The sequence below is a fragment of the Lutjanus erythropterus genome, chromosome 1, assembly GCF_056507025.1.
Source record: "Lutjanus erythropterus isolate fLutEry1 chromosome 1, fLutEry1.hap2, whole genome shotgun sequence".
NCBI lineage: Eukaryota > Metazoa > Chordata > Actinopteri > Lutjaniformes > Lutjanidae > Lutjanus > Lutjanus erythropterus.
In genome coordinates, this window is record NC_139317.1 from 18086510 (window position 1) to 18101341 (window position 14832).

The following is a 14832-nucleotide window of genomic DNA, read 5'->3' on the forward strand; positions in this document are numbered from 1 at the left end:
GGCTCTTTTAATTGACTTTAGCCTGGCTCGCAGCTGCCCACTAGCTAATGCTTTTCACAGTTTGGACCAACTCTGCTGTGACGTATACAGGAAGATGCTATAGTAACTTTTTTTCTCTTCTGTAGCAATAAATTAAACACACTTTCAGTTTGGCTACTATTATGCTGTAGCCTGAGCTTATCAACACACTTTACTACTGGCTAAAGTAACTTCACTACCGCTGATAGCATAAAGCACTTTTCTGTGACTGTGTACTGATACTCCTCTCACACACCAGAAGAGATTTACTGACACTTCCCACAATAAAACCTGCTAGACGCGCACCACATGCACAGATTTCCAAAACATTACTTAACAGTAGTGGCTCACCCAGTAACACATAAGAGCAACAAAACACACACACTCTTCATCATGTAAATTTAATATTAGGAATAATATAGCCCCCACCCCTAGAAACAATATTGTATTAAGTTGCAGTGAGTTTCTGAGCAGAAAACATAAGCTAAATGAGATTTCAGAGCCTCAACAGGTGAGGCCTCTCTTTCTCTGGGCAACGGCATCCAGAACCACTAAACGTCATGGGTGCTGTCCATGTAAGCATCTGTTGGGGAGTATAATACAGGCTTTACTTAGACTCACTCTGGGTCCAGCTGGGTCAGCAGCTGCCTGTATCCATTGCGGGCATCTTCCCCGAGCGGATGGGATGACATAACAAAGTGGCATAATTTTACCCTGGAGAGCATGAAAATGAGGAGTAGTCACTCTGCAGATACTTCTGAGGAGCAAAATGTCCCCAAAACTGTTCACTGTCTGACAAAAAAAGCACGCTTGACTAAAAGAATCCCAGTAGACTGAGGAGTCGCTGACTGACGATTCAAATCTTCAGCTTTCAGGGGGCAGCCCCGCTGAACTCGAACTGAGTCGTTTCTTAACAAACAAAGCCTTAACAGCATGTTTCCTCCCATCTGTGGCCACCAAAACCACCTAGTAGACACAAAATGTATGTCCAATTTGTGAAAGTGTAGTTTCTCCTTTTGTACAGACAATACTAACGCAATTGAGCTGAATTGGGGCAAAACATCAATCTACAGCTCTCACTTCTTTCAGGTCAAACTCCTTAAATCCATGTTCCTATCTGAAATTGTTGTCAGCATCTTGATCTACAGCAGTAAACAGTATGTTACAAATTGTAGCACAATATTTAACCTGTCTTAATCATAAGTGTCAGAAATATCAGTTTAGCCTGTTTTCCAACAGCCATTTCAGCCATCTTTGTATTTAAAAATCTAGTCAAGTTCTGACTCCACAAAGTATCCTCTTCTCTTCTCTCCAGATCTTTGTCAGCACAATGAAACGCAGAGTTTAAAAACTCTAACAGCACTCACACCCTGTGGTTGTTACTGCTGCTGAAACATTAGCTCAGCATGCCCAGTATACTGAATTAGCATTCCAGTGCGATTAACTGGTCTTAACACTTGTTCTTTTTTTTTTGTGCCTGCTGATCTGCACAGAAATCGTGGCTATTAGATAGAAAAAAACACAGAGAACAGATCTGCGGTACATGCCAGAATTTCATTATGGAGCTGTAACTGGATCGCATGACTCATGAATTTCACCAATTTGGCCGTGTTACCATCGGTCATAATTGGCAGTTGTGTCTGCAATTGCATTGGGCGGAGTGATTTCTCAATGACTGATTACTCTGGCAGGAAGAAAGTTTCATGTGGGAATAGTGATTTCCTCTCCCATTCAGAAGCCGAAGGATGTTCAGCTTGGGGTTTTCTTTCCATGCATTCAAATTCACAGTGTGTTCCCCTAAATCTCCATAAAGCCCTTTAGTCCTCTCAGTATAGTGAAACTACAATAACAAGTGCACACTAAAGTATAGATATGTGGTGCCTATCAACACTGGATTACTGTGATTGATTGAAGAAATAAAACACTGATCATTTATTTTACACTTTTTCTTTCCTGAGAAAAATGGTCATTGCCAGATCGTTTCCTGGCCCTGGCGCTCTGCTGAGACGTCAAATGGAGCGTGGAGAAAGGCCTGGCCACTGCTAATGACTGATTTACTTTCTTTCCAACTGCAGCCCCATTTCAACTGTGCTCAACAACAAACAACCCATTAGAGAAGCTCAAAATATTTAGAAACTGGTCAAATAAATCAATGATGGAATCCCCTTGGGACATCCATCACAGTTTTCCTCCGAGCATTTGTGTAATGGAGAAACTGACACTAATGTCCTGTCAGCAATGTTAGTTTAAGCTGACAGAGAACAAAGTCATTTCTGTCAGAATTGTGTCATCAGACATCTGCTCATCACTGGAAAAATAAATGAAGAATATAATGTTGTTATACACTCAGGGTATGGACTTTTTCTCAGCGCCTTCAGAATATTAATGTGAATATGGAGCACATCATGGAGGAATGCTCCAATACTACTCAGTACACAGTACTGTGAACACTTTGATTTATCTCAACAGTAAATAAAGTCTCATAAACAGAAGGAAGAACTGGTTTACTTTATACCAGTGTTCAATTTTACTCGCTGAAGTGAGCATTGTATTTTTCACTGCTTCCTTACTGGAAATAACAAGAACAAGTGAACATCAGATTGTTTTAGTTTTTCTAAAAGATGATATCCTAACCTGCCCCGTGCATCATCGAAGACGGTTAAGTGACGTATCGCTTGAATAACCACCCTGGTTCTGTTTCTGCAAAAGTTACGCACACTTGATTCACCTCCAACCCATTTTAATCTATCAAACCTGACATGGACGTCCTTGACAGTTATGCCCCAGTCAGCAGTCAGCATGGATGACAAAAGACTAATTTCACACACTTAACTATCTGGACAATTTCTCACGACCCATCCGCAACCAAGTTCACTTGCCTGCTGTATGTTAGGAAGATGTGTAAAGGTTTGTTAAAATTGTTAAAGTTTCGATATACATACATCTGTCTGTACTTGGTGTTCATTTTGTCTGGATTTGCACACATTTTCTGAAAGCTTACTGATAAGGAAAAAAACAGAGCAGCACCACTGGTAGTCATGGGGGTACTGTAGCACAGGACAGGATGAAGAAGTTATAAAAATCCTAAAGTATCAGAAATAACATTAGTTGTTGATTAGTTAGTGAAAAGAATACTCAATCTTCATGTCACAATGTATTTAATGGCTGCACAGCCCACTGCCGCCTACAGTGCTGCCTAAACTTTTGACTCTTTCTCAAGAGATACATCATTACATCCTCCTCCAGTGTCACCACGTTTGTTGTCAGAAACCTTTGACTCTTCGTCTTCCTCTTTGGGGTAAGTGTTGACCCTGAGCAGTGCCCTCGGGTGGATGCACTGCATGCCAACGTAAAGGATGAATGGAAGCATGTGGGCAGTGATGGTCATATTGTTTGAGACATACCTATTTTTGGATGTAAGCAGGACATGAATGAGCCTTTACAGGAAAGAAGTTCTTGATCATATTCATCAGTGTTTTCAAATGAATGGTGATGTTCTGTAACAAGGCTGAGAGTCTACAGCCATGCTAGCAACTCTGTGTGGCTGTACTTCGGCACAGCTGTACTTAAAATGACATGCTAAGAAGCGATTGTTAGCAGGTGACTGTAGCATGTTAAAATTTGTTAATTAGAACTGAAAATAAGAGCAAAAGCTCATGAAGGTCAGAAATCAAAGAACTGAAGAAAGTAAAATTTTGAGCTGATGATGGCACTAGATGAAAAGTCATCCTGCTGTCTAGACATCTCACTTAAAACCCCAAATGTCAACCTTGTGGTGGTGTGAAAGAAAAAGCCTGGTAATCATCGAATACAGCTGCCTTCATCCTCTGGGGACCATAAATGTCTGTACAAAGTTTCGTGGCAATCCATCTATTAGTTGTTGAGACATTTCAGTCTTGACCAAAGTGGTGAATTCCTGGAGCCATGCCACTAGCACGGCTAAAAAATTTAACAAGACCGGCCACAATACTGTAATTTAAAATTTTCTGATTTAGCAGCGAGTTTGCAGCTGGCATTAAAAATGACTTCCTTTTTAATTAAACATCACAGCCTCTGTTGGCTGCCATCAGTTTTGTGAATTTTTAAACAAGTCAGTATGCCAGAAAACAATACACAGTATCTATCAAAAAAAAAAACAAACAGCATGGATTCTTTCTGTGGTCAGTGCTACAGTATATAGGAGAGCAGCCCTCTGTGACTCTAAGAGAAGCTTTCCTTTGAATTACAAGGAGAAGGTCATTCAGTCGCTGTGATGAATCAGCACAACAGAAAGACAGATTTCATTGTAAACACTGTGGGGCCAAACCATTAATATACATTATACAGTATCACAGAGTAAATTAGGATTCATTTGTAGGGGGGATAGTCCAGCAGTCTCTCTTGAATTAAGAATCACAGACAAAGCAAAATACACAGACATCATAAATCAAAGCACATATAAAAGCAAGTTTCTTACGTACTTAAAAAGGCAAGGTTTAAACGAGCTCTGCTATTTGTATTTACAATAAATTTTGTCCACATGGAGAAAAGAAAAGTTAGAACTCTTCATAATAAACCCAACGAGACAAACCACTTTCATCTTTAAATCGTTTAGCGGGGAGCTGAGAAGGAAGAGGATTAGACAGCATGTAAGCACTTGTATCTAATTCAGTTCTGATGTGATGACAGACTGCGATGTTGGAGATACTTTAGCACAAATCACCCAAAAACACAGCGAGATTGAGACATGCTACAAATGGATTTAAGAGGAAAAACACTCTCGACTAAATATTTAAGGAGTGATGATGACTGAGAGCTTTACAGTCGTTCATCAACATCAGTGGTAATAATCACAGTCAGATTTACTAAACCTTTTGCTTCTCCCTGAAACCACTCAGTGTTTTCAACTGGCTGATCTCAGACGACGTCAGCCGCTGAGAACTGGACCTTGTGACCTTTCATTCACTCAGAGAATGTGAGCAGGAGCTGGTTCTAGTCACTGATTAGGTAATTAGCTGCTGCTTTGGCAAATCAGACCCTAATTACATGACTGTGAGTGCAGATTGCAGAAGGACACAGAAAATTTGACCTGTGATTCCATGTACATAAATCTGGCTTTGTGTTCACGGTTTGAAGACTTTAGGATGAATCAAATAAATATTACTATTATGACCATATGTATGCCGTTCATTTATAGTATGTGGAGTATGCTACTATACCAAGCATTTTACTGTATGTATGTATGTAGTTATGTGTGTAACAAAATAAAAAGTAGTCCTTGTTAGGGGAAATACTTGATTCTTAGATGCATTGTGATTCTCTCTTGAAAGATACTAATGCAGAAAAGTCAATAATTGAGAATTCATCACCTGTAACAGTCTTGTAATATGAGCTGTACATGGCTTTGCGACTGACCCAACTATAATGTAATGGGCATAAATATGTGTATGTTGTTTATGTTCTCAGCCAGAGCTTCTTCTTGAGTTTTTGGTGAGGATGGCTGAAGATGAGCAGCTGCAGATGGATACAATCTGACCGGCATCAACTGGCTGAAAAGCTTAAAATTTTGTTGTATCAAGCTGCATAGATAGTTAGTTTATAATTGCATCATAGCACCATTAATCAAAAGCAAATCTTATCATGAGGCGCCAAAAGATTCCCACCCCTAGTCCTTGAACTTAAAGGGTAACTTCAGTGTTTTTTAACCTACTTTCCTATTTTTTGTCTAAGTGACAGAAGGAGACAACATTAGTACAGTATTTGAGAGGAGCAGTGAGATAAAGGATCTATGAGTAAGGCAGACTAGACTAACATGTTCAACTAAACAACCCCTCTGCCCCTATCAACAACCCCTCTGCTTATAGAGGATGGAGTGGGGGAATAGCAAGTTAACACAGGGGGTGTATTCTGGTCATTTTGCTAACAGGTGGGATGGCATCTCCAATCATGCCCCCTCAAATAACCTACAGAGTGAGAGGGAAATCAGATATCAGAGGAGCAGCGGGGGGAAACAGCATGAAGAGCCAGAATATTTTCACATCTAACGCGGTGAATTAAGGGTTTATTTCAGCCAAACTGGAGGTAGTGATTGCCGGAGCAGTAAAAAGGACAAATCAATAGTTTTGGCGAGTTTCATTTTGTTTCTGTTGACTTTGAATGAGGTGTGCTTTAGGAGGATAAAACTACTGTTTCTGTAAATGGAGTCTGTTGGCTGTGACTAGAGGAATAAATCCTCTGTTTCTAGTTAAACAAAAAGGATCGTACTCTACATAAGGTATATCTCTGTAGGGATCTTTTCCACAATGTTTTCAGACTCTTAGAATAACAAGCTGAGCCTGTCAGTGATAAAACAAGCAGTTTTCCTCAGTGCCAGACCAATTTCAAAACTTGTCATCCCCACAGATACAAAAAAATGGGAAAACAGGCTTTAGGTTGAAAAATACCAAAGTTACAGGCAGCAACACCCATGTTAGTACTTATCCAGACAAGATGCTAACTGGTGATTTGATAAATCAAGTACTGCACAAGACCATCATATAATAGCATTTCCAGACATATTCATGATGTCATTAAAATGATTAAAAAATATGGTTAAAACTGTCAGAAACTCTGGTCAACAAAAATCCTCAGATTCCCCTTTTCTGTCTACACCCATGTGTGGAATCCAAGACATTCAGACACAGCATCAAGCAAAAACAAGAGCGCATATTCTGTTCCCATCTCAAACTAACACCACCGCTGGCAGCACAAACTTATCCCAGCATGCCCTGGAAAAAAGGCAAGGAAACACCCTGGATTCTTTCCTAGGTCATTACAGGGTTAAAGGAATAGTTCGGATTATTCGAAGTGGAGCTGTATAAGGTACTTATTGATAGTCAGTGTAGTAACTGCTGTAGATGACAGCTGGCACACACACCCCCAATTTGAAGAAGTAGAGAGGAGTACCAGCACGGAGGCTAAAGTCAATATCAGTGTACGTTATATCAAGAATACTTTTACTGCTTTACTTTGTTGGAAACTGCAACTATATTAGCCAAATATTACTCACTCCAAACCAAGACTTATTTGGCAAAAAGAGTCATTTTGCTTGAGTTTCTGGTCTACCACTGCCTTGATCTGTTTGCTTGTTTGTGTTATTGTGTCACTTTGGCGAATCTGAACTATTCTTTTAAAACACCGAAGTCACACAATAAATTTATCTAACTGATAACAGCAGTAGTAGACCAGCAACTCTCCTGTTGTGTGAGGGAAAATTACTGATTTCTCCTATGAAGTCTGGATGGTTTGGAGAGAGCGATATTTGGTGTATGGAACGGTGGTTTCCCCGTCAGAAAAGGGTGTCTGAAAGCAAAGTGGTCAATATATTTGCATATGAGTACCTCACACAACCCCACATCAAATAGTATGAACTGCCCCTTTATGACAGTAACATACGCTGATCATACCTGTGGGCAAATTGTTTAAAAAGTCCAATCATTGTGACCTGCAAGTCTTTGAATTGTGTGAAAAACCTGAAGGAAACCCAAAGTGAAAATGCTAAATTCAATCAGGAGCTGATTCAAACTCGCAACCCTCTTGCTGTAAGGCAATAACAGTCCTAACCACTGAACCACCATGCTGTCAGTCTAAATTATTCCAGACAAAACAAGAAACAGAGAAAGACAATTTTACATATCGACCTCAGCTGCTTAGTTCATTTTCAGATGGGGGAAAAAATCCAAATAATTCAACCAAAGTAAATAAAAAGCCATGTCACAAACAAGCAATCAATATGAACTTTGAATAATGTAAAGGCATGGAGCTCTACGTGCAGGTTGATTAAAATACCACAAGACAGATGACTCGGTGAAAGAGAAGGAATGAATGGCTTACGCTGTGTTGCATTGTCCTCCACACAACCCTCTGGGAGCAGCAGAGAAATGAAGAAGAGAGAGATTTAATTGGACAGTGGAGAAATAGAGACACAGAGAGAGAGAACAGAAGCACGAGAACGTCTATTAGTTAGTGAAGCAAAAAGTTAAATGATAAATGGTCCCGCTGAAATATTCCATCCACTGGCCTCATCGCACAGTGAGATTTAGCACCTCAAACCATTTTGCCCGCAATGAATTTTCCACTGTGTGAAATCGGTTTAAGATCCGCTGCCATCAGATCTGATCAATACAATGTTTGGGACCTGCATACAAACAGCAGCGTTACATAGAAAGTTAGAGTGAAGTGGTCCAATAACAGCTGTTATTTCATTCAAGTCAGCTTGGCAAAATGCACGTACGTCACTTAATGCTTTAGTGTCGAGCACAGATATATTTCAAGAGAGCAAGAAGTCTTACCCTGAGCAGCCCGGCTCACTTTTATTAGAATAATTTCTCTTTTACAAGAACTTGGCCTGAGAGGATGTACAAATTAATTATTAAAGATAGTGAAACCTGTGGATTTTCTCTAAATGTACTTTAGTAGTTAGTTTTAGTTTTTTCCCTTTCACAGCCTTTGGAATGTGTATGTCATGAAGCAAAGAGGAGTGTTTGGTTTCATTTTCAAACAAGCGCTGTATGTAAAGATGTGCTGAGTTCAAGAATAATATTTCAGTTGGAGAGTCACGGAATGCAAGTAAAGATATTAAACATTTAAAGCTACGACAAGGAGTTTGTAACAGGTTATGAAACAGTCTCAGTTTAATACCGATGCCCCTGTATGACCTACATGATTAGAAGACACCATCTGTGACAATTATTTCTATTTCTATATTTCTATTTATTGCATGGCTTTATTAAATACTCGATCCTGATTGGCCAATTACAGCATTCTAAGGTCTATTATGATCATCAACTCTAGAGGAGCAATAAAACAACTTTTAAACCAAGAAAATCATTTTTAAATTCACATTTTGTGTCAATTAATTATTGATTTATTTTGGTAAGTAACTGTGTAATTTGTGGGATAATGTACAGTGAGCAGATCATTATAGTGTAATCAACCCCTTAAGGGTGATTCAAGAGATCGAGATCCTTCGATTTGTGCGTTTGTTTTACAATAATGACTTGCTCACTGCACATTATCTCTAACGTAGTTACTCTTAATGTCTGACCGGGTCAGATGGTCCTTGAAAAAACGTGCACCCGTACGCAGTGCACCTGCAGGCAGGACACAGTGTCAGGAGTGTGTTTTTGGCATGGAAATATACAGAACACGTTACCAACCAAGGTGGTTTTATCATCAAGACTCAACCTTGAGGTAACTTTAAGTTTTGTTATGCTAGTGTGGTCTAGCATGCTAATGGGAGTCTAACATTATGGACTAGGGATGTAATGGTGCCAAAAATTCATCACAATAATATAATAAAAACTTCATGATATGTTTTTTATCAAAAAATTAAAAACCAAAGAAAAATAATGTAATGTATTAATGAATTAAATAATAAATATGAGTTGTACAGAATTTTTGTACAAAATATTTTTTTCCTTATAATTTAAAGCGCCTCTGTTCTCCCTCTTAAATAAATTAAAATATAGGTAACCAGTTATGACTTAAGCATGTGTTTAAAAAAAAAAAAAAAAAAAAAAAAAAAAAAAAGAACTGTCCTTATCAATTAATGTTTGAATTATGTGCATACAACTGCGAAACAAAAACAATGCAGCTGTCAGTAGCAGTCCTTTTCTAAAATAAAATAATAAAATAAAATAATTAACCTTGTAACATTACGGCAGATATCAAACTGGTACACTATTGAGACTTTTTTTATTGCAATATTGCGATAATCGAAATATGGTTACACCCCTATTAAGGACAGACAGTGTCTTCAACTGCACATATTGTAAAGCTGCCTGAGGCAAATAGTGATTTGGGCTAAAATTCATCTTTAGTTTGGTTGACTAGCTGGTTAATTAGGTGTATTTCCAATATGTATTACTAATCAGCCTCAGATACAATCCGTTTATTATACACATGATTCAGGTTGTATTCTTTGGATGTGTGTGAGCGAGAGCCACTGTAGTGTGCTGAGGTCATTCCCAAACGCAAGTGTTACCTACATTCAGAGTGAACCAGACAAATGGACTCAGTAAGACAATTTCTTATTTAAAATTCAAAAGTAATTAAAATTATTTAGAATATGTTACTGTACTTTACTAATGTAATGGAATATGTTACAAATCGCACTTCAGGTCGTGCATTCAGTATCTATAGAGGAATACATTTTAAAAGTAACCCTCTCAACACTGAACTGGCAAAGTTTTACACAACCGTTGTAGTACACTTAACAAGTTTAATTCTTACAATTACAGCTGGGGAGTACAGAGGACTTATGAAGACAGACACGGTACACTCTGCAGCCTTTAATCTGCTTCTCTGCTCCTGCATATTTTCCATTTTAATCCTGTCAAACAACTTATGCGGCAGAAGATTATCAACTGTTCCTTTTATTTAAAAGGACAATAATGTATTTCATAAATGGATTTGCCAATTGGACAGAGGATTACAGAAGCATTTGTTAAATGGATTGGTCAAAGGACAAAGTGATGACATAAAAGTATGGTTTAATAATATCCAATCCATGGCCTGACATGTTTTAGTTGTTTTTCCAGATGTCTTTCAGTGGAGTAACACATTTGTTAAAGGGCAAAATCCATAAGGGTTTGTTAAGACGCTCTGGTGTGTTATTATTAGAAGATAACTCATTACTCCGACGTTTTCTTTAATTATCACCTTCTCCTTTTGACATGCACTTGTTTGACAAATGCAGTTTGACGTGGAAAAAAGAGCAACAAGTTCATGGAACAATTTACTCCTTTTACAGTGACATTATATCATATTTAAAATGTGATATTAATTAGGCCCTTGTGAGCACCTAGAGACATCACAGCAGTTGTAGGCTGCAGAGGTCAGAGTTGTGTGGTCTGATTTAACATCCTGTCAACTTGAGGGCCTCTCTGTAGCTTTATACCGGAGCATGACACAGACAGCCTCCTACACATTGTGTTTCAGTGGCATGAGGTGGCGCAATGGGTCTTTTTATAACCTCAATTAATGTCTTAGGATTTGTCATCATCCTGAAGTTTGGTGGGTGGATGTTGAATCTGTTTTAGCCTCTACATGACTGATTCACAGAACAGTACAAATTCTGAGATTATAAGTATTTTTTTGTGATTAGACACATTTCTGGATGAGGAACTGAAGGCAGCTCAAAGTGTTGTACTTCTTAAACATAAACTTAAAATCTCCCCAGCCCAGCTTTTGATCAAGAATGGTTTATAGTCATTAAATTTGTTCAGTATCATTTGTTATGTTATTAGTAACATATTGTTTTGTTTTGATCCCTTTTAATGTTTTAAAAAAATTTTTATTATCTCCACCAGGGATTAGCCTGGAGGGGATCATGTGATCATCAAGGTTCCTACACTCCAAAGTCTCCAAAGTCAAATTAAAGCACTTTTCAAGCATCCTACAGCTGTGGTGGTAACATTTACACATGCTTTATATATACACTCTTAGAAATAAGGGTTATAAAAAGGTTCTTCCTGAAGGACTGATGTTTGCTGACCATTTGCTTCTGAGGAACCCTGTGTCGAAGAGAGGGTTCATCGGTGAGACTGAAGGTTCCATTAAGAACCCTTTTTTATCCAAGCAAAAACCTGTAATCCTTTTTTGTCAAGGTTTCTTTGTACCATAACATAGCAGAGTCCTCAGTAGACCCCCTGGGTTCTAGATAAACTTTTGGAATATTAAAGGGTTCTTGCTAGAACCCCCTGGGTGGATTGTATATGGAATAAAAAAAAATTCTCAGAGTTGGTTCTAGATAAAATGTTTAGAATCTAAAATGGTTCTTGGTAGACCCCCTGAGACCTCTGAGAGGTTTGTTCTCAGAAGGTGGTAAGGTTCTTGATAGAACCCCCAGGAAGAGTTCTGGGTGGAAAAATTCCATCATAGAATTGTTCTCTGTAGAACCTGTCAGAGGGGGGTTTTGTGGGACACCTTTCACAAATGGTTCTATGTATAACCTTTTATGTTGGGTTCTGGGAAGAACACTCTGAAAGGGTTCAGAGTGGAACATTTATAAAAGATTCTACCAGGAATCAAAAAGGGTTCTCCTATGAGACAAGCCAAAAAAACCCCTTTATGGTTCTAGTTAGCGCCTTTATTTCTCTGACTGTATACTAAAAATGAGTAGGACCCCTTTCATTCCTTCATCACACTGAATCTGATGTTTTTGTTCTATAAACAACTGAAATTATGTTTTTGATGTCACTCTACAGAAGGTGACGAATTAAAGAAAAAGAAAGTTTCATGTTTCAAAATGTGTCACCTGTCTGTAAGTAGACTTGGTGAGCTATATAACATGAGACAACATGAAACGATCATTAAAACAGACAAATAACATTTTCAATATTTTCAACAGACTGATCACATGAAGCACAGCCACATCTGCAGACATACAAAGGCAATTAAGATCTGCATGACTAATTTTATTTCTTTATCTAAAAAGCAAACGATTCAATTCAATCGTTTTCAAGGACTTCCAGTTCCCATAAAAGCCCTGGATCATGCACTTTTGGCCGTAACTCAAGAATTCATCAGCTAATTATGACAAACTTTCAATTACATGTAAATATAGTTACGGACAAAAGAGATATAATTAAAGTACATTTTCTAATCAAAATGTTGGTAATTAAAAAGTGGTTGGATCTAAATATTCCTCTCAGGTTGCCAAGCAGAGACCTGCACTCCACTGAGTGACCTCATCTATTTTTGTTTTGTTTTTAAATCTACTAATCTGTGTTTAAATCCATATTATTGTATGTTGTTTTGATAAACATCATTTTTATTCTGTCTTTTTTCTATGTTTTATCTATAGTTTTATTTATTATTTATTTATTCAGTCAGTCTGTTCAGCATTTTGAATTGAAGATGCTAGACAAAGTTTGACTGATTGACTGATTGATTTCACGATCTGTTCAATTGGTTCCTGCTCTATTTTTTCTGCAGCAGTACACACTGTCAGGGACATATCCTTAACGATATGGCCAAGCGAGTTATGGTGAAAAACATGTGCTCTTCTGACATCTCTGTGACCTCTGGCACTGAGGGTGTAAGAAACTGAAAATATTTTAGCTCTGACTACAGCGTGGTGGTCACACAGAACCCGGGGTCTGTATGGATTACATGAACATGGATTTACAACGATTTTTCTTGGAATCTTCAGGGCCTCTAATTTTTTTTCTGGCCTTTGGACCTGAGCCCTGGTAAGTTGGCCTTGAGCTCAGTATGACTCCACCAAGTCTGCCTCCACCAATAATATTTTGAAAATTCTCAACACATTTCTGTGCAGTTCTGAATCAGTTGAGCTTGTAAAATAGAGAGTGAGAAAAGAAGTGTTGAGCTTCCTTTCTCACTCTGTATTCTCGACTGATTCATCATTTGCTGGTTGAATGATATTTATTCAATAAAATCCATCATGAATTGGCAGCTTTAGTCTTAATTAGGCTTCAAAGTGAAAGCTCAATAATTAATGATTTTATTTTAGGAATGTGTTGGTTTTGTCATAGAAATGATTTGACCTCAGATTAGTTTCTACTTAACAGTTCTCTCTCTCTGTCTAAGAACCTTAGAAAGAATCTTTCAATCTCTTTTTAACAAACACAGTCATAACATCTGAAATAATAACTCAACTGTGCAGTGATCTGACACACACTGGCATCAATTCTGCATTTATAATGTATATTTCAATTAGAGCCTGACTGGTTTGTTGGCCGACCCATATTATTGATATGGTCCTATGACAGATATATAGGTCTATCTTGGTATTGGCATACTGTAATTGCCTATGTGAAAACTTTTACAAAACAATGCAGATTGTTTTAATTTTTTAGCTTTACATGGAGCATTTTATGCATTTTTGATTTTTTTTCTTAATCAAGGTCTAATATATGCTCTATTTGTGCTTTTTTTTTTTAATTAAAATACAGTGAACGTTTTGTGTTTCAGTGCCCTGATAATAATATTTATTGTTAAACTATAAAATACCCTGCCTCCATTACACATATTAACAATTTTGTGTCTTGTCTTTGTACGTACCAGTCTATCCAGGCTTGTTCCGGCTGCTGTGGTCGGTCTCTCTTCAGGGGTGAAGGGTCTGAAACGGGTGTTGAACACATCTGCGATGCCGCGAGCAGACCTGCCAAATCCTGACGGCTTTGGTTGGCCACACCCTTGAAAAACCTAAAATCAACAGTGGGAGATACGATTACCACTGAGAGGAGATAAGAACAGGAGGAAAAGCAAAAGGATACAGACTAGCCACAGTCTAAAATGTGTTTAGCATTCACAGCGTCTTGAGGAAATTGGCTGGTTTTGCAACATTAATACAAACATTAATGTATTCCCTCATTACTATGAGATGTGAGATGCTCATTGCAGCGCTGAACAGTTAGAAACCAGGTTATCAGCAGTCCAGAGCTGCATGAACTCTGCACTGAGCTGGGACAGCATGTAAGTCTATTCCTTTGTAGAATACACATCCATTTTGATCCAACAAAAGTTGTAGTTTGCCTACACCACTGACATTTTCCCCTGAAAAGCCTGTGTCAATTTGCTCGCAGCACCATTTCTGGTCTGTGATTTTAGATAGAAAACCATATAGAGGCAGCCTGGAACCAATGCTGTCTATCAGTGCCTGAGTCTCCTTTTACAGAAAGTGTCATATTGGTGGCAAAAAAATGAATTAACCCGTGATATGTTGTTACTCGCCAACAATTGAAAGCAATTGTTAGAATCAGACATGCCTTCAAAACAAAACAAAAAAACTCACACATTTGACCAGGATTTCTAGGCCCTATTTGACAA

At 38.2% G+C, this 14832-nt stretch overlaps 1 protein-coding gene across 2 annotated transcripts in view; it reads right to left on the bottom strand.

Moving 5' to 3' along the window:
- Nucleotides 1-14832, bottom strand: part of gpc6a (glypican 6a) — a 201874-nt gene that overhangs the window by 33021 nt on the left and 154021 nt on the right. The window contains exons 6-7 of one of the 2 annotated variants that reach the window (XM_084715481.1): nt 14065-14208; nt 7870-7899 (exon numbers count right to left, since the gene is read on the bottom strand). In XM_084715481.1, coding sequence (XP_084571607.1) covers nt 7870-7899; nt 14065-14208 — 174 coding nt within the window. The remainder of the gene's footprint in view (nt 1-7869; nt 7900-14064; nt 14209-14832) is intronic. The other variant, XM_084715489.1, reaches the window with a different exon arrangement.